This window comes from Pyrgilauda ruficollis, unplaced genomic scaffold (assembly GCF_017590135.1).
Source record: "Pyrgilauda ruficollis isolate IOZ18807 unplaced genomic scaffold, ASM1759013v1 scaffold129, whole genome shotgun sequence".
Taxonomy (NCBI): Eukaryota; Metazoa; Chordata; class Aves; order Passeriformes; family Passeridae; genus Pyrgilauda; species Pyrgilauda ruficollis.
Genome location: NW_024511321.1, coordinates 378,778 through 401,813, shown reverse-complemented (window position 1 = coordinate 401,813; position 23,036 = coordinate 378,778). Strand labels below are relative to the sequence as shown.

Here is a 23,036-nt window from a genome sequence, read left to right as displayed (position 1 = left end):
CGGCTCTGGGTGGGATTTTGGGATGGTCCAGGTGGTTGACAGGGTGCAGGGACAGCTTCGGGTGGGATTTTGATGTGGGGGTGATGTGCCAGGGCTGAGCTCCCGCACCCCCCGTGCAGGGCAGCGGAGGAAATCGGTCATCGAAGGAAATCAGTCATCGAAGGAAATCGGTCACCGAAGGAAATCGGTCACCGGGGGTTGCTGTGGAAACGGGAGAAGCCCGGGCGGTGCCAGCGCGGCTCTGCCCAGCCCGGCCGGGGAGGGGACACGAGCCCCCGGTCCCCCTCTGTCACCCTTCGGGATGCTCCCAAAAGGAGCTGCGTCCCGCGGTGCTGCTGCTGTGGGCGCTGCCACGGCTGGTTTGGGCTGGTTTGGGCTGGTTTTTGCTGTTTGGGGCTGGTTTGGGGCTGTTTTGGGATGATTTTGGGGCTGTTTGGGGATGGTTTGGGATGTTTTGGGCGTTGTGCCCCTCCCCACTTCTGCTGTGCCCCCTGCTCCCCTCCCCTGCCCCGGGGACACAGGAATTTCCTTTCATAAAATCATGGAATTCCAGAGTGGTTTGGGTTGGAAGGGGCTTTAAATCCAATCCCATCCCACCCCTACTATGGAAGGGACACCTTCCCCCAGCCCAGGCTGCTCCAAGCCCCAATGTTCAAGCTTCCCTGGAACAATTCCAGGGATTTGGGGCAGCCCCAGCTTCTCTGGGCACCCTGTGCCAGGGCCTGACACCTTCCCAGGGAAGGATTTCCATGAGGACACAGCTGGGCTGGGGCAGATGGAGGAAAGGGAAAAGCCACCTTATAAAAACCCCATCCCTCATACCTCCAAAATCTTCCACCTGAAATCCCCCAAACTAGGCTGATATTGACTGAAAAAAAAAAATATAAAATATTAAAAAATATTAAAAATATAAAAAATATATAAAATAAAAATATATAAAATATATAATATATAAAAATAATACAGAAAAAAGTAAAATATATAAAATATATAAAATACTGAGCTGTGCCCTAAATGGGAACAATTGGAGTTGGGAAGGGTTGGAGGGGCAGGGAGGGGTTTGGGTGTGCCAGGGGATGGGGGCTGTTGGGAAGGGAAGGATTAGGAGGGATCCAGGATTTTTGAGGGCTCCAGGGACATGAAAGGATCCAGACATGGGGTGTTGGTAGCAGTGCAGGGGGGTGAGAGACGGCAGGGATGGGTTTAGGGGGCAGGGACAGGGGCAGGGACAGGAGATGGGCAGGGGCAGGGACAGGGGCAGGGACAGGAGATGGGCAGGGGCAGGGACAGGGACAGACACAGGGACAGGGGCAGGGACAGGGGCAGGAGATGGGCAGGGGCAGGGCAGGAGGCAGCGGGCTCTGGGCAAAAGCGATCCGCAAACGCCGGGCGAGCGCAGAGGAGAGCAGCAGCAGCAGCAGGAGGAGGAGAGGAGAAGGAGGAGAGGAGGAGGAGGAGGAGGAAGTCGGGGCTGAGCCGCTTCCTGTAGGCAGCGGGATGAGCGCAGACAAAGCTGGGTGGGGACTCGCCGCTCGGGGCTGCTGCTGACCACCATCCTCCTCCTCCTCCTCCTCCTGCTGCTGCTGCTGCGGCCGCATCCCTCCGGCCCTCCCTCCTCCATCCCTTCCTCTATCCCAGCGTCCGTCCGCCCGTCCCTCCATCCATCCCTCTGTCCGTCTGTCCGTCCCGCCGCCGCCCGCCCCTCGGGGAACGGGGCACCGCTTCCAGGTACGGCCGGGCAGGGGGGAATGGGGGCACTGGGAGCACTGGGAACACTGGGAGGGCTGGCACTGGGAGCACTGGGAAGGCTGGCACTGGGAACACTGGGAGAGCTGGCACTGGGAGCACTGGGAAGGCTGGGAGGGTTGGCACTGGGAAGGCTGGCACTGGGAGCACTAGGAGAGCTGGCACTGGGAGCACTGGCGGCACTGGGAGGGCTGGCACGGGGGCACTGGGAGCACTGGGAGGGCTGGCACTGGGAGCACTGGGAAGGCTGGCACTGGGACCACTGGGAAGGCTGGGAGGGTTGGCACTTGGAGGGCTGGCACGGGAGCACTGGGAGCACTGGGGGCACTGGGAGCACCGGGAGCACCGGGAGGGCGCACTGGGAGCACTGGGAGGGCTGGCACAGGGGCACTGGGAGCACTGGGAGGGCTGGCACGGGGGCACTGGGAGCACTGGGAGGGGTGGCACTGGGATCACTGGGAGCACTGGGAGCGCTGGCAGCGGCCGCCCCGCCCGCACTGGCGCAGGTGGCGCTGGGCAGGGCTGTCCCCACCCCCGCCAGCCGCTGTCACTGACCCCCGTGGGGACCGAGCCGCTCCTAAATGGGCAGGAAATCCCCCCAAATCCCGCAATGGCCGCAGCCCACGGGGACCCCGCGGTCTCGGGGGGCGATGGGGGCGCGGGGGTCCCGCCCCGCCGGGGGAAGGTGCTTTGTGCGGGGAGTTCAGGCTCCCAACAAAGGTTGGATTTAAAGGGTTTGATCCTCCTTAATCAGCTGATTTGCCATCACAGGCAAGGCTTTCTCCGTGGATGAATGAGACGTAGTGTTCTTTCTTTCCTGATTTTGGTGTTTTTTTGTTTTTATTTTTAATCACGGGAAGGAAGGAAGGAATGGGGAGACTTTCCCAACCCCAAATCCCCGCAGCAGCCTGTGCTGGGATCAGCCCCAGCCTGGCCTGGAGGGATTTGGGGGTGATGTCCATGCTGGTCCATCCTGCCATCCCTACAGCAGGATGTGTCCCTCTCCTTTCTATCCAAGCCCGTGCTTTCCCAGCAGAGCTTTCTTTGGGTGAAGGATTCCCGGGAAAACCGCCGGGATGAGCTCAAGGAAAGCTGGTCCAGGGCTGGCTTGCCCCAGTGGGAGGGGGGAATCCAGCAAAAAACTGACACAGGGAAGATTAGGAATAGAAATTGGGGGAAATTCCTGGCTGGGAGGGTGGGCAGGCCCTGGCACGGGGTGCCCAGAGCAGCTGGGGCTGCCCCAAATCCCTGGAATTCTTCCAGGCCAGGTTGGACAGGGCTTGGAGCAGCCTGGAAAGCTGTGGATGGCAGGGAGTGGAATGGGATGGGCTTTAAGGACCCTTCCCAACCATGTCAGAGATTCCATGATTCTCGCCTCCTTGGTGGAAAATGATTTATATTTAAGGACAATCCTGACGCACAGCGATAACCCCTCATTAATCAATCGCTAATGAGCTGCTAATGAACTTAGAGCACGGTGCCCAAAGGGCAGCGGCTCGGAGCAGCAGGGATCTGCCTCTGCTGTTCCTGCTGCTGCCTCTGGGCTCTAATTTCTTTCCCCATTTCCCCCTGCCCTCCCGAATCGCTCCCGATCCATCTCCTCCCCAGGGATGCCGTGCTCCTCACTCCTGGAGAAGGAAGGGGCTGGGGCCGTGTGGATGGGTGGCAGCAGGCTGCAGCCAGGCACTGAGGGTTTTTCCTTATAACTGGATTTCCCTGAATGCAACTGGAGCATGCGATTTTAATCCTCTTTCCAGCCATATGGCCGCTGGCTGGATTGAAATATGACTCAATTAATTATTGCCAGCAAAGCCCTGGGGCCAAGCCTTTCTCTGGGAGGGGGTTTGGGGGTGCTCCCGGGGTTCTGATGGGGCTTTTCTCACCCTGCGCTGTGGGATTCGGGGATGGGGCTCAGCTCCATCCCGCCCCAGTTTCTGTGCTGGCCCCACAAGGCCGGGCATGGCCCCAGCTGCTCCTTGGCACCAGTTTTTGGGGCTTTTTTAGGCATTTCCAGCCTTGCAGGAGGAGGCAGGGATGCTGCTTGATGCAATGTGCTGCTGGCTGCTCACCTGGAGCACCAGCCTGGCAGTCTCAGCATCACCTGGATGACGGCTGGAGGCAGCCCTGCCCCCAAAATGGGAAATTCCCAGCTTGGGAGGACCTGTGGTCCCCTCTCCCAGCTTCCCTGGGAGCTGCCAGCCTTGCTCCCAGTGGATGGTGCACCAGCCTGAAGGATCTCGTGGGGTTTTCTCCTTGCAGTCACGAGCTGGTGATGGCTTGGTGGGGCACATTTTGGATCTGGGGGAGACGATGACTGAGGCTGCTTCATGGCATGGGGGTGCTCAAGGCCAGGAGCAGGCAATCCTAGAGGGATTCCCATGGATTGATGGCTGTGAGCTGGTGAAGAAGCTCTAATTTTTCTAAAAATTATTGTTATTATTATTGTTACTATTATTATTACTGTTATTAATCCCCAATCCCGCCCGCTGCTTTGCCACCCCATGCCAAGTGTAAAATGCAATAAAAAAATGCAATTTTTCCCGGGGTGGGCAGTGCCATCCCACCTGGCAGCCCCGCGGATGCTCCCGCTGGAATTCCAGGGGCTCCTGAATCCCGGTGAGTCACCGAAGGAGGACAGCCAGGCGCCGGCGCTGGCTGTTTCCATAGTAATTAGGGCTGGAGAGACGGTGCTGGAGCCCCCCGTGTCCCCAAAAAGCGCTGCCAGCCAGGGCTGTGCCGCTCCATCCCGCCCATCCCGCCGGGATGCTCCAGGCGGGCACGCCCGGAATCGGGGGCTGCTCCCTCCCGCTGGATCGCCCCGTTCGGGGCTGGGATTTAGGGCTTCACCCTGGCAAAACAGCATTTTAGGCTCGAGTGGCATCAATTCTCAGCGTGACTTCTCCGAGGGTCTCCCTGCTGTGCCCGGAGCGGGATGGGAAAGCGGGATGGGAAAAGTGGGATGTGCCCGTGTGTGGTGACAGCCAGCATGGAAGAGAGGAACGGGCTGAGGGATTAGGTTGGATTTTCAGGTTTTCTTGCTTTTCAGGCTCTTCTCTTGCTGTTCTCCCTCTCTGGGCTCAGCCTCTTTGTGGGGAGGAGGGATGAGGGCACTGGGAAATGAAACCCCGTTCCATGGAAAAGGATGTGGCTGCATCCTGCTCCACTGAGGAGGAGGGATTTTTTGCCTGTCCTCGCACAGTTTTATTCCCTGCTCACTTCCAACCCAGCTTTCCATGTGCATTTTTCCTTCTGGGCGCCTCGTGCATGGTGCAAACCCCCCAAATCCACTCCCTTTAGAGCACAGGAGTGGCCTTGTCCACCCAAAATCCTTGGGAGGAATGACCAGGAATGGCCCAAAATCCCTCCTGGTCCTGCTGCTGGTCCTGGGAAGCTCGGGGTGGCTGCAGGGACAGGGACAGGGACAGGGACAGGGGCTGGGGCTGGGGGAGAGGCAGCTCTGAGCTGGGAAGGGCAGGATCCAGCTGGATGGGTTTGGCTCCAGGGAGAAGCCAGGCTTGCTCCAAAGCCCACCCAGAGCGGCTGGGATGGAGCTGGAGGGGTGTGGGTGCTGGATCAGGGCAGTGATTAATTAATGGTGCCTTTGATTGGGAATGTGCCAGGGAATCGAGGTGCTGGGTGGGCAGGGAGGAGGCTGGATGCAGGAGCAGGGAATGACAGAGCAGGGAATGACAGGAGCAGGGAATCAGGGAATGGCAGGAGCAGGGAATGGCAGGAGCAGGGAATCAGGGAATGGCAGGATCAGAAATCACAGATCAGCGAATCAGTGAATCACAGATCAGGGAATGACAGGAGCAGGGAATGACAGGAGCAGGGAATCACAGATCAGGGAATGGCACAGGCAGGGAATGACACAGGCAGGGAATGACAGGAGCAGGGAATGGCAGGATCAGGGAATCAGGGAATGACGGGATCAGAGAATGACAGGATCAGAAATCACAGATAAGAGAATCACTGAATCACAAGATTCAGGGAATCACGGATCAGGGAATCACGGATCAGGAAATGACAGGGTCAGGGAATCAGGGAATGACAGGATCAGGGAATCACAGATCAGGGAATGGCAGGATCAGAAATCACAGATCAGGGAATCACTGAATCACAGGATTCAGGGAATCACGGGTCAGGGAATGACAGATCAGGAAACGACAGGACCGGGGAATCACAGGATTAGGGAATCACAGAATTACAGGATCAGGGAAGGTGGCTTGTGTTGGAAGGGGTCTCAGAAACCATCTGGGACGGGAGAGGACGCAGCCGTGCTGAGGCTGGAGTCTAAAATCACTCATCTCCTGCATTTCCTGTGGGAATGGTCCAAGCACCAGGATCAGTGGGAATAAAAATCCCTTCTGAAATGACATTGGGCCAAGCCTTGAAAAATCAGCGCCTTGCAGCTGAGGCACCCTGGATAATTCCTGGGAAGCAGCTGCACCAGGACCTGCTTATGCTCCCAAACACAATTAATTTTCACCTTATCTCGTCCTTCCCTGGCTTTTCACTCAGCAGTTTCCTTCCTCTTGTCTGTCATCATCATCCTCGTTAGAGCCCGGGTTAATTAGTTTATCCAAGGGAAGCTCTCCTGGCTGGAGCTCTCTGCTGCTCTCCTGCAGATTCCCAAGCCAGCTGAGCTGCAGGTTGGTTTTTCCAGGGGTGCTGCTCCCAGGAGCTGCTGGATAAGCTCCTTTGGCTGAGCTGCTGGCTCAGTTTAACAGGTTTATCTTCCTCTCTGCTCTCCCGAGGGCTTTGGGAAGGAAAGTTGTCTCTGTCCATCCCGTGGTGCTCCCTAGGAACAGCTTTCCTGCCTGGAAAGGTCCTGGATGGGCACTGCAAGAGGGATCTGTGTGGGAAGGAGCTGCCTTGGAGCTCCTCAGGGATTTGTGCTCCTTCCCGGGTCACATGAAATCTCCCAAAAAGGGGAAAAAAAATCCTTGGCAGAGCACGGGATATTCCCACTGCAAGCTCCTCGGTGTTCCTAGGATCACAGGGCTGCTCAGCATCCCCTGGCCAGGAGGATAAACCCCAGCCCCAAAGCCTGGCTGCTTCCTGCTCTTCCTGTGCCTTGAGCTGCCAGAGCCAGCAGCTGCAGCGGGGACACGGGGACATCGCTGCCCTGGGGACATCGCTGCCCCGTGCCACCACCCCCTAATTCTGGCACATTCCCGGAGTAAATCCGTGCTGGGGATCCTCCCTCTCCTCCTGCACCTGCCTGGGCAGGAAGAGCCCCGCTGTTCCCAGGGCTGGCACCTGCAGGAGAAGGGTGACACTGCCGGGTGGCTTCATGTGCTAATTACGGTCATTAAGGTCATTATGGTCATTAACGTTCGGGTGCTGTCGGTGCTGCTGTGCCAGGAATTCAGGCTTAGAATGGTGGAATTGTTTAGGTTGGAGAAGCCCTCTCAAACCTTCAAGCGCAGCCATTGCCACCCATGTCCCCAAGTGCCACCATCCGTGTGGCTTTTCAGTCCCTCCACCCCGGGCAGAGCGTGCCAGTGCCTGAAATCCCTCTGCAATTTTTGCCAATTCCCTTTCGATAATTTGTTTTCCCTGGTTCCTTTACCAAGGAACGGACCTGGTGCCGAGCCAGGGAGAGCCACCACGGTGGTGGCTCCTTGGGGACAGGCAGAGCGTCCCTGTGCAGCCAGCAGAGCCTGCAGGGATGTGGAGGAGCTGTGCTTTCTCTCTTGTTCCCATCTGGGCTGTGTCCCAGAGGACAGGGCAGGAGCTGGATGAGGTTCAGGAGTGCTGAAGCTGTTGCAGCATCCCCCTGGGATGGCACAGGGAGCACTGCCAGGTGTCCAACAGGCACAGCCCGGGGTGTGATCCCTTAAGGGGAGTGCTGAAGGGATGCTGGAAGGATTCTTCAGGCTTCAGGTGTCTCAAAATCCTCCCCTAAGCCGTGAGTTCCTGTGCAGGGGCCGTGGCTTTGGAGGAGCTGTGCTTTGGGGTCGTTTTGGGTAAGAAAGCAGCAGCTGTCAGCTGATGTGAGATGCTCAGCACTGATTTGATCCCTCGTTGGTTTTGCTTTGGAGCAGGTGCAGGGAAGGAGGATTGGGAAGGTGTTGAGAGCCAGGGGTGCCAGGAAAATGTCCTCACAGTGCCACTGTCACCAGGGGATTCCAGGACAGTACCAGTGGCTCTGCCTGTGAGGTTTGTCATTGTCGTGTCTGCACAGAAACCTTGGGAGAAACAGGCAGGGCTTGGTCTGAGCCTCCTGAGGACAGGAAAAATTCTCAGTGCTCGAGTCCAGAGGAGGCCACAGAGCTGCTCCAGGGCTGGAGCCAGGCTGGGAGAGCTGGGAGTGCTCACCTGGAGAGGAGAAGGCTCCAGGGAGAGCTCAGAGCCCCTGGCAGGGCCCGAAGGGGCCCCAGGAGAGCTGGAGAGGGACTGGGGACAAGGCATGGAGGGACAGGACACAGGGAATGGCTCCCACTGCCAGAGGGCAGGGATGGATGGGAGATTGGGAATCCATCCCTTTGCTCTCACCCATCAGTCAGGGCAGGTCAGAGCTGTCCCCGTGGCTGTGGTGTGAGCCCATGTGGGTCCAGGTGTCCCCAGGATGTCCTGCAGGAACGTGCCTGGGTCTTCTCCATGCTCCAGGTCTCCTCCAGGTTCCTTCTCAGGGATTTCCTGCCCCCTCTCTGGTTCTGCAGCAGTTTGGGGTCCTTTGTTGGGGACCAGCCATCACAACCTGCCTGAACCTCTTCTAATTTCTAATTAACCTCCAGGCCTGTGGCTGCTGCTGGAGCAGCTCTGATCCTGCTGGAAAGGGCCCAAGCAGAGGTTCCCACCTTGGGAAACCCTGAACATTGACCAGGCTTGGTGGATTCCACGAATTCCTGTAGAACCTTGGGAAGGGGCAAGGACCTGGCTGTGGACAGAGCTCCAGTGTGACCCTGGGGCAGCTTTAGGTGTTGGGAAAGGCTTTGGGTTCAATTCTTGCTGCACCCTTTGGATTTTTAATATCCTGGAGACGTGGTGGTGTTTGTGTGGTGCTGGCAGGGTTGGCCCCATCAAAATCCCTTGCATTATTTATCAGCTGATTTAATAGAATTGCTCAGCCTCACATCCTTGCTCAGGATTTGTATCTGCCTCTGGTGCTTCCCTCACTCCCCACTTAATGCCAGTGCTGGGGGAAACTCTCCCTCCTCCTTCCTCCCTCCACATTGTGAATAAAAACGGGGAATAAAGGGAATGAAAAGATTATTTTAATGCAGAGAGCCAGGCTTAAGGAGAGGTATAAGCAGCAAATAAGGGAGGCAATGATTATTATTTTTTAAGCCTAAAATCTAAGCTCTGTGTAAGTGTTGCTATTAAATGATGTAAAAGTTAGGCTGGTTTGGAATCCACGCTGCTCCCACATCCTGCCTGGAACTGAGAGCCCCCAAAGAGCAGCTGCTTCCAGTGACTTCACAGCTCAGGAAAAATACAAAAACCCACTGAAACAGAGGTTTCCCAGTAGCAGGTGGGCAGGGAAAGGTGTTGAACCCTGGGGAATGAGAAATAAAAGTGAGTGAATGTAGATGAGTGAAAGTATGTGTCATGTAGATTGTGTATTTTAAGCTTGACTGTATTTCCTTGGAGGGAGGGGTATTGTATTGAAAAGTAGTGTGAAAAAAAAAAAGGTTTTTTTATTTTTGTGTGTGTGTAGTTGAAAGAAAAGTGGTATTTAGGTTGTTAGAGAAAAGTGAGAAACAGAGGCAGCGGATGAATAGATAAGATCTTGAAAAATGGGACAGAAAACCAGTAAGCTGGACAAAGGAAAAAAAATAAAAAGGGGGAGGAATAAAAGTGTACTAGCAGAGATCCCCCAAAAATTACCCTTTGGGAGTTACATTAGCTAACAGAGATACAACTCCTTGCAAAAGGAGAAAATACAGGATATGCAGTAGCTGATGGGAAAAACATGCAAACTATGGAAAAAGGGAAATTAACCTTAAACTTGTGAATTCCATCCTTTAACAAGAGCACTGGAATACTGAACACAAAAACCGTGGTGCCAAGGCAGGGATCCCAGAGGGATCAAAGCTCTGGGAGGGGGCACTGGGACAAATAAAGCACCTGAGGGGTCCCTGCATGGGAAGGGAGGGGATCCAGCTGGCCTGGGCTGCTTCATCCTGGCTTTGCAGCGTTCCTTGGGCTTGACATTTTTCACCTTTTATTGTTTGTTTTTTTTTGCTGTTGGAGTGTAAAAGCAGCAGCCAGGCTGCTCCCGGTGTGTGCTGAGCTTGTGTCACCCACAGCTGGGGAAAGCAGCACCCTGGACTCAGCAGGAAGGGATGCTCTGCCAGGGTTTTGGGGGCTGGCTCGGGGATTTAGGGCTCTCTGGGGAAGGTGGGGTGCTCTGCATGGAGGTCAGTGAGAGATGAGGATGGAGACAGGCCAGGGAATGGGGTGGGAAAGGCTCTGAGGGAGCAGCTGGGGAGGGAAAAGCCAATTTTGCTGTTTTGCAGGAGCAGCCTGGTCAGGGAAAATGCAGGTGGGGCAGGCCTGGAGCAAAGGGAAGCTGCTGAGCATGTGCCCCCCCTCCCTTTTTTTTCCTACTTTTTTTGCTTTTTTCCTCTCTTTTTCCTCTTTTTATTTATTCCCCCCCCCCTTCCTTTTATACCCTTTTCTCCTTTTCCTCTTTCTCCCTCCTCAGAAACGGAAATAGAATAAACACCCCCATTTCCATCCTAAGACAGCATCCCTGACCACATCCTGCTCACATCCATGCCCAGATCTTGTCCACATCCTTGCCTGCATCCCTGCCCTGATCCACACCTGCATCCCTGCCCACATCCCTGTATCCCTGTCTACCCCTCTTTCTCCATCCCTGCCTGCATTCCTGCCCTCATCCCCCTCAGCTTGCAGAACCCCTCTCACAGCCTCAGCTTTGCCAGGCTGTGAGATGTCAGAGCCAGCACAAGCCACAGTAAATTCCTTTTCAAAATTAAGGATTGTGGAAATACAGAATGCACAGGGGATTTTTCTTTTTCCTTTTTCCCCCCCTCCTTTTTTTTCCTCTCTTTTTCCTCTTTTTATTTATTCCCCCCCCCCTTCCTTTTATACCCTTTTCTCCTTTTCCTCTTTCTCCCTCCTCAGAAACGTGCTGAACCCTCCCCTGCTCCATGTGGACCCTCCACCTGCCCATTGTGCTGTGGCCCTCAGCTGATGCTTCACTCACTGCTCGCCTCTCTCAGGGATGCCAAACCCTCACAGCCCCAAGAGAACGGGGTTTTACCCCCCAGCCCACACCTAAAACACACCAAATCCCCCAAAACTATCCCAGAACTCCCATCTCCACGTGGTGCAGCCATTATTGGAGCAGCTCTGGAGGCACCAGCTCTGGATGCTGTGAAAAACCTGGCTCAGAAATGGAATCCCTGAATTTGGGTTTGGGTTGGAGGAGACCTTGAAGTCACCCAACTCCCATCTCCATGTGGTGCAGCCACTGTTGGAGCAGCTCTGGAGGCACCAGCTCTGGATGCTGTGAAAAGCCTGGCTCAGAAATGCTGTGAAAAGCCTGGCTCAGAAATGCTGTGAAAAGCCTGGCTCAGAAATGCTGTGAAAAGCCTGGCTCAGAAATGCTGTGAAAAGCCTGGCTCAGAAATGCTGTGAAAAGCCTGGCTCAGAAATGCTGTGAAAAGCCTGGCTCAGAAATGCTGTGAAAAGCCTGGCTCAGAAATGCTGCTGCTGCTGCTGCCTCCGTGTCCCTGCCCCAGTTCTGCCACGCTGGCCGTGCCCTCCTCTCCTGGTTCCTGGGCAGGGCCCAGGTGTAAACCCAAAAGCCTCCAAAAGCAGGGCCTACTTTAGCCTGGAATGCAGCAGGGCACAGGGGAGAGAGAGGCAGCAGCGGGGCAGGGAGTTAAATTTAATTGGGATAATATGGGTCAGAGCGGCAGCACCCACAACCTACTTCTGCCAGCCCGCCCAAATAACCTGGTTTGAGATCTGCCAGCCCTGCCCAGATCCCCACACACGTCCCTGTGTGCATCCCTGCTCACATCCCTGCCTGCATCAGTTCCTGCAGCCCTGCCCAGATCCCCACACACGTCCCTGTGTGCAGCACTCTGGGTTTGGAAAGCCAGGTGTGTGCTAAGGAAGGCAGGAGCCTCCCCTGAAATGGAAAATGTAAAACCCCTCCCTATGAATTGTTATAATTTTGAAATTAAGTAAAAAAAAAAAAAAATTCCCAGCCTTGTTCCTTCCATGACAAGGATGGGAAGAGAAATACCAGGCAGCAGTCCTGGGAATTCTGTCTACACTCTCAGCTGGGCTGTGACCTGTTTGCTGTATTTGAAGCTTGAAATAGAGCCTTATGAGTAATGTGGTTCAGGTGCTTATCACCAATTAATTAATTCTTTTGCACGGTGGATACCTAATTAAAGCAGTCTCAGGTAATTCCTGGGGGGTGGGCTCAAATTAATGGGGCTGCTTAACGGGGTTGTTTCTCTGCTGGTGTAACTTGTTGGGTGATTCCCAGAGGCTGGAAAGGGTCATTGGGCTCCCTGTGAGTGTTACTTAAAATAAAATTCTAATAAAGGTTTGATCGGGGTGGAATCATCGGAGGATGATTTCTCATCACGAGGGTTTCTGCAGCCCAAGGCTCTGCCTGCTGCAGGAGGGGTTTTTTTGGGGAAAAATGATGAGGCTCTAGCCAAAAAAAAAAAAAAAAAAAAAAAAGAAAAAAAAAAAAGAAGGGATTTGGGGTTTATTTGAGCTGAAAACTGATTTGCAGAGGGGTGGGCCCAGCAGGCTGGCACGAGCCATGGCAAAATCCACATTTTCCTTCCCATTTCCTGTGGTCACGTGGAGGGTGCCCCTAAAATAATTTTAACCAAATCAGGGCAAGGTTTTTTGCCCCAGTTCCCCGGGGTGGCTGTGTCCCCAGGCCAATGAGCAGGGATTGGGAAACCATGGAATCATTTAGGTTGGAGAAAATCCCTGAGATCGTGGAGTCAAACCATTCCCCAGCCTTGAATTTGGGGTAATTTGCAGGAATGCATGCCACAGTAAATTCCTTTCCAAAGTTATGGATTGTGGAAATACAAAATGCACAGGGGAATTTTTTTCCTTCTTTTCGCCCCTTTTTTTTCCTTGTTTTTCCTCTTTTGATTTCTCTCTTCCCCTCCTCCTTTTCTACCCTTTTTTCCTCTCCTTTTCCTCTTTTTTTTTTTCCCCCTCTCTTTTTTCCTTTTTTTCCCCTCTTTTCCACCCATTCCAGGGCGGATGTGTCCCTTTCCAAATCCTTTTGGAAATGTGGTGTTGACACAGCCAAATCCTCTTGGAAATGTGATGCTGGGAGAAACAACTCTATTTGCAGCTCTGCCTTCATCTTCCCTTCCCTTTCAATCCTCATTTCCCATCTTCCCTTCCCTTTCAATCCACATTTCCCATCTTCCCATCAAGATCCTTATCTTCACCCTGGCCAATACTTTAGAGCAGGACGTTAAAAAAACTGAAACCCATGGCTGGATATGTTAATTAACATGAAATAATAGCTCTTGGCTGCTTCCCTTAATTAAGGGTCAGGAGTTCAGAGCTGGATGAGCTGATAAGGAAGAAATTCCTGACTGGGAGGGTGGTGAGGCCCTGGCACAGAATGCCCAGGGAAGATGTGGATTCCCAATCCCTGGAAATGTTCAGTGCCAGGCTGGATGAGCCTGGGATAGTGGAAGGGGATTGGAATGGGATGAGCTTGAAGGTTTCTTCCAACCCAGAGCAGTCTGGGATTCTGTGATCTGTGTGCTGCAGATACTCTGATCCATCCATGGATTTTGGGGAATTTCCCAAGCTGTGTGTTCTCCTCTCCTCCACTCCTGTGCTGCAGCAGCCTCCACTCTCCTGGTGATCTCTGGGTGCTGTTTAACATTTTATTAAACCTTAAAAACCCAACCCCACCCAAAAAAAAAAGCCCATTAACCCTTAAGGCATTTTAATTTTTGCCGAAGGGCAGCCTGGCAGGGCTGAGAGCAGGGGGCTGGGGCTGGAGATGGTGTGACAGGATGTGTGCCCTGATCTGTCCTGCTGGGGTGGCACAGCAGGTGACACAGCCCAGGCCCCTTCCCTTCTGAGTCACAGCAGGAGGAGATGCCAGCCCTGCTCCCCATATCTGGCCATCCTTATTCCCTGGTATTTGGACATCATTATTCCCCAGGATTTGGGCATCCTTATTCCCCAGGGTTTGGACATCTTTATTCCCCAAAATTTGGACATCCTAATTCGTCACTATCTGGGCATCTTTATTTTCCACTACCTGGGCGTCCTTATTCCCTGGTATTTGGGCATCCTCATTCCCCAGGACTGGACATACTAATTCCCCAGGACTGGACATCCTTATTCCCCAGGATTTGGGCATTGTTATTCCTCAGGATTTGGACATTGTTATTCCTCAGGATTTGGACATCCTTATTCCCCCAGATCTGGACATCCTTATTCTTCAGTATCTGGACATCTTTATTTTCTATTATCTGGGCATCCTTATTCCCTGGTATTTAGGCATCCTTATTCCCTGGTATTTGGACATCCTTATTCCCTGGTATTTGGTCAACCTTGCTCTCCAGTATTTGGACATTCTTATTTCCCACTATTTGGGCATCCTTATTCCCTGATATTTGGACATCCTTATCCCTCAGTATCTGGGCATTCTTATTCCTCAAAATTTGGACATCCTTGTTCCCAAGTATTTGGGCATTTGTATTTCCCAAATATCTGGGAATCTGTAATTCCCTCTGTATGGGTTTTCTTATCTCTCAGTATCTGGGTATCCTTATTCTCTGATATATGGGCAGCCCTGAATTCCCCAATATTTGGGCACCCTTATTCCCTGGTATTTGGACATTCTTATTCCTCAGAATTTGGGAATTTTTTCTCTGATATATGGGCAGCCCTGAATTCCCCAATATTTGGGCACCCTTATTCCCTGGTATTTGGACATCCTTATTCCTCAGAATTTGGGAATTTATGCTCCCCAGGTATCTGGGAATAATTTTTTCCTTTATATGGGCATCCTTATTCCTCAGTGTTTGGGTATCCCTGAATTCCCCAGGATCTGGGTGTCCATGTTCCCCAGTATTTGGACATCCTAATTCATCAGTATTTGCATTTTATTTTCCAGTATTTGGGCATCCTTATTCCTCAATATCTGGGTATCCTTATTTCTGAGGATTTTAGCAGCCCTGAATTCCCCAGTATTTGGACATCCTTATTCCTCAGTATCTGGGCATTTTTGTTCCCAAGTAGGTGGGAATTCTTTATTCCCTCTTTATGGGCATCCTTATTCCTCAGTCTTTGGGCATCATTATTCCCCGGGAATCTGGGAATTCCTTATTTCCCCTCTGTGTGGGCATTTGTATTCCTTGGCATTTGGGCATCTTTGAATTCCCCAGTAGCTGGGCATTGCTCAGTATTTGGGCATCCTTGTTCCCTGGTATTTGGGCATGTTATTCCATCTTATTCCTCAGAATTTGGGCTTCCTTATTCCCCAGTATTTGGCCAAGGTGAGGGAACACCCAGAGCCTGATCTGCTCCCACCACTGGGATTATCCCTTGTGCACCGACACTTTTTCCCAGGATTTTCCCCCAAATAACAGCCTTAGAGCAGCCTGGGGGTTTGCCCAGCTACCAGTGCATTCCCTAGTGGCATTCCCATGATTCTGGAGCCTTTTTCCCACCCTGGAGCAGGTCTGTGCTCCCTCCTTGTGGCACTGGGATGGAGAGAGCCAAAACCTTGCAGGAACAATGGCAGGAGGAACCAGAGCTGCTGATCCTTCACCTGAACAATATTTTGTTAAAAAAAAAACCACAAAAACCCCTAAAAAACAGAAAAAGGAAGTCGAGGTTGGTTCCTGTTTGCTTCAGCTCGAGCCGTTAGGGGCCTGAGAGAAAACAAAAGCAGCTGAAGTTGCTCTGCACGTGATGCCCACGGGGCAGGGACTGCTCCAGGGAAAGGGGACACACCAGGAATGTCAGGCTGGAGCCTCCTGACTCCGGCTGGGCTTCACAGCAGGTGAGTGAAGGGCACATCCCATCTCTGACACAGCCAACCCCAGTGCTGAGCTCTTCCTTTAAAGCAAAACTAGGGAAGAGCAAAATGGGCTTTTGCCCAATGGGATAATTCCCATCCTGGGAAATGGCCAAGGATGGGCTGGGGGTGTTCACCTGGAGAAGGGAAAGATCCAAGGAAAGCTCAGAGCCCCTTGCAGGGCCTGAAGGAACCTTCTAAAGGAGGACAGATTTTTATAGGGCCTGGAGGGAGCAAAAAGGGTTTTAATCCTAAAGAGGGTTGATTCAGGCTCAGATATAAGGAAGAATTTTTTAATGGGAGCCAGAGAAGCTGTGGCTGTCCCTGAATCCCTGGAAGTGTCCAAGGCCAGGCTGGAGCAAGCTGGGACAGTGGAAGGTGTCCCTGCCATGGCAGGGGTGGCACTAGATGAGCTTTAAGGTCCTTTCCATCCCAAACAATTCTGGGATCAGTAACTGGGGCTGAGCCAGGTGCCCATCCCACCTCTCCCGTTTGGGTTTGGCAGGAGGGATGGGATGCTGCCAAAGGGATAAGGAAGCTGTTTCCATGGAAACAGGTTCATTTTTTTCCACTCCCTTGTCTTTTTATTTATTTATTTATTTATCTGCCAGCACGTCTCTGACCTGCAAGCTGCTTCCCAGGGATTTAAACACCACATTGGACATCCAGGATAAAAAATGGCTGGGGAAGGGAATAAAATCCCCATGGAGAGGGGCTGGGAGCTGGGGCTGGAACCAGCACTCAGGATTAAGGTTTTCTTTGCCCCATGGAACTAATCGAGCTCAGACCATTCTCTTTCCTTAAGGAAAGGGTGAAACATGTGGAATTTGGGTGTATTGAGGCTCCTTTTCCACCCAACTCCTGTTGGGATCAGTGGGACTATCCCATCTCCCACCCCCTGGAAAACGTGGCTCTGCTATTTTCTATTTTGCCTGTTGTATTTTTATACTTTTCTGGATATATTTAGCTTTTTTTTTTTTTTTTTTCAGCTGAGCTACCTATTTTTAGCCATGGCTTTTAGCAAAAGCCACAAGATGCCTGGCAAAGGCATCCAGCCCCTCACGAGGGATTCCCACGCCCCAGCCAGACAGTGACCCTGTTCCCAGTTATCCCTTCTGGATGTGCATCCTGGCTGGTTTTGGGGAGGAAAAAGCAATTTTTGGGAGATCCTGCTTGTCTCAGTGGGGATGCAGCAAGCTGGGCTGGGCTCAGCTCTTGGGAAGCAGAGGGACAGGGAGAAATCCCAAAGTGAATTAGATCTGGGACAAATTTCTCCATTACAATACCCAGCCTGGAACCATTTCTGGACTAAAGGCCCTTTTTCTGTCCAAAAACCCCCTTTTCTGTCCAAAAAACCCCCTTTTCTGTGCAAAAATCTCCCCTTTTCTGGACCAAACCCCCCTGGGTGATGCCTGCCTGGTAGGAACAAGCCTGGTCCCTGCTCTCCCCAAAATCCTGGCTGTCCCAGTGGGATTCACCCCCTTTGCTATAACTGAGTGGAAAATGCTGGTGCATCAGGGATGGAAAATGTGACTTTTTTTGCAAGGAAGGAGCAGGGAGGCTGCTGCTTTCACCCCAGAAAGGAGCTGGTTTCGGGGTGGGTGATGCTGCTTTCGGTCTTTGCAGTGAGGGAAGGGAGAGGTTTCAGCCTGGCCCATGTCAGCACTTTCTGTTTCATTCCTGCTTTTCCTTTTGCTTCAGAGGGGAGGGATGGGTTTTATGGAAAGCAGAGAAAAACCTCACTGGGAGGTGAAAAAAGTCTGGAAAACTGAACCATGGAATCATCCAAGTTGGAAAAGCCCTCTAAGGTCATTCCACCATAAATTATGGAATGGTTTGGGTTGGAAGGGATCTTAAAGCTCATCTTTTTCCATCCCCTGCCATGGGCAGGGACACCTTCTGCTATCCCAGGTTGCTCCAAGCTCCATCCAGCCTGGCCTTGGACACTTCCAGGGATGGGAAAATGCCATTTTTCTAAACATTTAGGAAAATTCCAATCTCCACCCACGCAGACCTTGAGCTAAAACCCAACTAAAAGAGGAGAAAAAACTTCTGGAGATGGTTCAGCTCTGATTCCATGGGTTTGGAGCTGGAGCTGGGGATGGATCCAGCAGCAGGCACCCAAATTCCAGGATCCTCTCTGCTCCACAGCCTCCCAGCTCTGTGCAAAGCAGGCAGCAGCTGCTGCTGACGAGGAGCTGGCAAATGAATCTTAATTATTCCTGCAAGCAGAGCTGGCAGCTCTGGGGTGCCAGAGCCCCACAGGAGCCCGGGCTGGGAGGGAGGAATGGGATGGCAGCTTAGCAGGAGGGCTCAGCATCCAGAAATGCTCCTTTTGCAGTGGCTGCTTTGGGTTGGATGTGCCATTTGGTGTGGAAATGCATCCAGGAATCCAGGAGGGTGGGACTGGCTGGGATGGAGGAGGGCTGCTTGGCCCAGAGCAATGGTGGCTTTCAGCTCAGAGCTCTTTAAACCCCAGTCTCAGCTCATCAAGCTGCTCCACTCCCACGTTTGTTGCTCCACATCACAGATAGGAGGTGAAGATTCCTCAGGATTTGGACATCCTTATTCCCTGGTATTTGGGCATCCTCATTCCCTAAAATCTGGACATCCTCACTCCCCAATATTTGGGAATTTTTGTTCCCCAAGTATCTGGGAATAATTTTTTTTCTTTATATGGGCATCCTTATTCCTCAGTGTTTGGGTATCCCTGAATTCCTGAATTCCCCAGGGTCTGGGTGTCCATGTTCCCCAGTATTTGGACATCCTCAGAATTTGCATTTTATTTTCCAGTATTTGGGCATCCTTATTCCCTGATGTTTGGGCATCCTTATCCTTCAGTATTTGGACGTTCTTATTCCTCAAAATTTGGAATCCTTGTTCCCAAGTGTTTGGGCATTTTTATTTCCCAAATATCTGGGAATCTGTATTTCCCTCTGCATGAGCTTTCTTAGCCCTCAGTATCCTTATTCTCTGGTGTTTTGGCAGCCCTGAATTCCCAATATTAGGGCATTCTTAGGGAAATTTTTGGGAAAGCTGGAATGAGCAGACCGAGAGCTGACACAGCTGCACCAGGGATCAGGGATGTGCCACGCTGTTTGCCCACCTAAATCCCAATTTTTAGTGCCCGTTCCGGCTGGGTGCTGCTGGTGACAGAAAAAAAAATGTCATTCAAATGTACCCAAGGCTCTTCATTCATCAGAGAGCAACACAAACGAGGTGTTTTTTGGAGCTTAGGAACCAACTAGCAAAAACCAGCAGCAGAATTTTTGTGTCCGGGCATTTATCGCCAGCATTTTTCATGGAATCCCAGAATGGTTTGGGTTGGAAGGGACCTTAAAGCCCATCTTGTACCAGCCCTGCCATGGCAGGGACACCTTCCCCTGTGCCAGGCTCTCCCCACCCTCCCAGGGAGGAGATCCCAGCCAAGCCAAGCTGTGGAGCATCCTCCTCTCCTCCAACCCCCAGCTCCTCTTTACTCACTGCAGTCAAGCAAGCAACACCCTGGAAAGTGTCCTCAGATCCAAGGAAAAATGCCAAAATATTTGAGCATGGCATGTAGAGGGGAGTTTATTTTCCAGGCATTGGATTTCCTAGCAGTGACCTCCCTCCCTGGGCCAGCACGGGAATGGGAACTTCCAGAGGCAGGACTAGAGATGCGGGGGATGCAGAGAGAATGCCTGACCCCATTTGGGGAATCTGGGAATTCCCAGCGTGGTGGAGTGATGGCAGCACTTGGATACAGGTCACTCAGGAGCTGTGCCAGCATTATCCCAATTAATCTCCAGGTCCCCTCCACAGAGCTCAGCTCCTGGCCTTAGGCAGCAAAATCCTTTTGGATTTCTAATTTTTATTGATATTTTTATTTTCTATTTTTCGTATAAAATATATCTTGTAATTTTTATATTTTATATTGTTCTATATACTCTATTATAGATATTAAAATATATACTTTTATATTAACAATAGTTTGAGTTTTAGATTTGGTTAAGATAGACTTTAAGACTGCAGAAAAAATATGTTTAGTAAGATAGTAGAAGGTTTGGAGCTTAATAATGGTGTAGTGTGTATTGTTAATAGAAGGCACATAAGTAAGTATTGTGTGAAGTACATGTACCTTTAGTGATTGGTTAGAACATTTGTTTGTAACTTTAGCAATATGCTATTGGCTAGAAAGTTTCTAAAATGTTCTGTAACGAAGAAATCTTTGGCAGCTGCTGGTAGGACGTGAGCTTTTGCTATCTTTCTATTGTCTCAACCATGTGCTGTTGAGACACTGAGGCTGATGTTGTACTAAAATTCCAAGGAACATCTCTCAGTAGTCTCGTTCTGTTTGTGAAAGACAAAAAAACTTCCCCAACACAAATGGTGCCACATGAAGCAAAAGATTCATTTCAGAATCCTTTGTAGACCATTCAGTGGCCAGTGCTAAGAGCCCCAGATTAAGGAAACCTAAAGAGGGAAATCGAAAGAGGGCTGCGCTCTGCTGCTCAAACCCTTCTCCAGCCACCAAAAAAACGAGGGGAGAGATGAGATAAACAATGCACGGGCTGAGCTGAACCTCCAGCCATGGCCCTGGGGGAGCAGGTCCAGCCAGGAGCTGAGCTGGAGCATTTTGGCAGCACTCCCCAGGAGATGCTCCTTCCACCCCAGCACGAGCTCTGCGCACCAGACTGTTCAATCCATGCCCTGTGCACCCTCCAGCCTGCTCGGGGCTGCCAGCAGCCCTGGGCTACTTGCCCACTGACTGAAACCTCTTCCTGTGCTGAAAACCTCGCTGAATGCAAGCAAAAAATGTCACTGGGGGCTGGGCTTGCACGGCACGGGGCGTGGGGACACACGGAAGGAACCTGGGGATGTGACACCCGGCATCACCAGGATCCCTGGTGATGCCATAAATGATGGTCCCGTGGAGCTGAGTTTCATTTTCTGTTCTCTTTATTTAAAGGCAGTGAAGGACCAAGAGGAGCAGAGCTTCCCTTAGAGGCACAGATCACCGGAGAGATCGGCTTCTGGTAAAAAACAACCCCTCCTTGTGCTCCCCTCCTCATCCTCAAACCCGGCTGGCCCTGGCCTGACTCCTTCTCCAAGCACAGGCACCAGGGCCAGGTTGATTCCTTCTATAAATCCCATAGATTTATATGGGATCCCATATAAATCCCATAAAAATACATTATATATATAATATATAATAATCTATATTATATCTAGATTATATTATATACAATATAATATATAATTGTAATATATAGTATAATATTAGATGTTATATTTTATATTTTATGTAGAATGTGTGCATATATATATATAATCCCATGAAAAACCCATTTTGGAGCTGGCAGGCAGTCCCAGTGAGGCAGGAGCACTGCTGGAAAAGCTTTGCTGCTGCAGGAGCTGGATGCTGGGATTGTGCTGCCTCTGCCAGAGCTCACTGCTGGTAGAAGGTGCTGGAAAAACATCCGGGATCCAGCCTGGAGTGGCCTTAATGAGCATCCCCCGCCTGCCTGGGGTAGAAATCTCCAGAAACAGGAAACTCCAGCATCCTGTTTAGCATCTCAATGTGCAAATTGGCAGCAAGGACAAAGCCAGGGAGGCCAAGGGACGCTGGACACACACTGGGCACCGGCAGGGGCTGGAGGATGGGCAGGGAATGAGTCTGGCACAGAAATCCTGTTCCCTGGTTTTTGTTGCTGTCGTGGAACAGGGAACAGCAAAGCCCAGCTCAGCTGGGCTCCTGCTGCTGCAGGCTGGGCTCTGCACACTCCCAGTGCCACCTAAGCGGCGTCCCAGCTCTGGGGACAGCACTGGCAGCGTGTCCCTGCCCTGGGCTGGCATCTGCCGTCCTCACCCCTCGTTCTGATGGCTCTGACACTCCACACGTGCAGCTTTGGGGGCTGGCAGGGCTGGGAGCAGCCCAGCAGCTGATGCCGGTGTGTTCCTGCCCGCAGCCCATCCCGGGAGCCCTCCTGGCCTGCCCATGGCTAGCAACAACACTGCTAGCATAGCACAGGCCCGCAAGCTGGTGGAGCAGCTGAAGATGGAGGCCAACATCGACAGGATAAAGGTAGGGATTCTTGGGAGCTGCCTCTGGGAACGCTGGGAGGTGGTGGCTGCTGCCCAAAGCGCGTGGAGGGAGCTGGGATGGGGAGCCAGGTGGTGTTTGTGGAGGATGCTCTTGTTTTAAGTGATCCTGATGGGCCTGGCTGAAGGCAGTGGGAGATGGGATTGTAGAATCTGGGAATGGTTTGGGTTGGAGGAGACCTTAAAGCCCTTTTTGTTCCAACCCCCTGTCAGGGACACCTTCCACTATCCCAGGCTGCTCCAAGCCCCATCCAGCCTGGCCTGGGACACTCCCAGGGGTGAGAGGCAGCTGGAAGCATCACCTGGAGCCCTGTGGGGTGGTGGGAAGGAGTGACTGTCCCCATGGCATCTCAGCTCCTTGCTAAGAGCTTAAATCCAGGGAGAGAAGTGCTCCAGGGCTGGGATGAGCTCTGGTGGCTCGGGAGCCGCTGCCATGTCTGGAATAAAGAGCGAGGCTGGTGGGTGAGGGCAGGAAATGCTGCTGTGGATGTTCCTGCCAAGGCATGCGTGGGAGAGCCAGCAGGGATGCTGAAGTCAGTCCTTGCCAGGTGAAGGATGGGAATGGGGGAAGGCTGGGAAGGCTGGGAATGGGAATACAGGCTGACAGAGCAGCTCAGAGCCCAGAGGTGAAGAACCAGCCCAGAACCAGCCCCAGCAGGGACGCGCTGCTGTATTTGTTAATCAGGTTCTCATCTCAGATCTGATGTTCCCAGCCCAGGGATGCTGCCAGCCTGGTGGCACCTCTCCAGGTGGGATGTCCCCAGCACAGCCTGTCCCTAACCCAGGGCTCCTCCTTTTTCAGGTGTCCAAAGCAGCAGCAGACCTGATGGCGTACTGCGAAGCCCACGCCAAGGAGGACCCGCTATTGACCCCCGTCCCGGCCTCAGAAAACCCCTTTAGAGAGAAGAAGTTCTTCTGTGTGATCCTGTAAACCCTGGAGGAGCCTGACGGGCACTCAGGCCACCCTGAACACTGATGTAGAGTTTTTAGGAATGGGGACGACCTGCTGGTCCGCAGAATTTAAACAAAAATAAGTAAAAAACACGGCCTGGAAGCTACAGAGATGTGCATGTTTAAAGAACCTGGCCACCTTTGGGGGAATCAGATGATCTGCATTGCGAGGCAAAAGATCTGAAGTCTGTAGAGTTGCCTAGAAAGCGAAAAAAAAACAAACAAAAAAAAAACCCAT

General features: G+C 52.2%; 1 protein-coding gene across 2 annotated transcripts; it reads left to right on the top strand.

Annotated features, from left to right (window-relative positions):
- The first annotated feature begins 1,481 nt into the window (after positions 1–1,481).
- GNG2 (G protein subunit gamma 2) lies at positions 1,482–23,035 on the top strand. Of its 2 annotated transcripts, none has more exons than XM_041458507.1 (4): positions 1,482–1,728; positions 20,715–20,781; positions 21,715–21,830; positions 22,650–23,035. In XM_041458507.1, exons 3-4 carry the CDS (start codon positions 21,744–21,746, stop codon positions 22,776–22,778), a joined length of 216 nt encoding a protein of 71 aa, XP_041314441.1. In that variant the 5' UTR covers positions 1,482–1,728; positions 20,715–20,781; positions 21,715–21,743; the 3' UTR covers positions 22,779–23,035. The 2 variants fall into 2 exon arrangements, with proteins under 2 accessions (XP_041314441.1, XP_041314442.1); XM_041458508.1 differs by lacking the exon at positions 1,482–1,728 and adding an exon at positions 15,642–15,751.
- The last annotated feature ends 1 nt before the right edge of the window (position 23,036 follows it).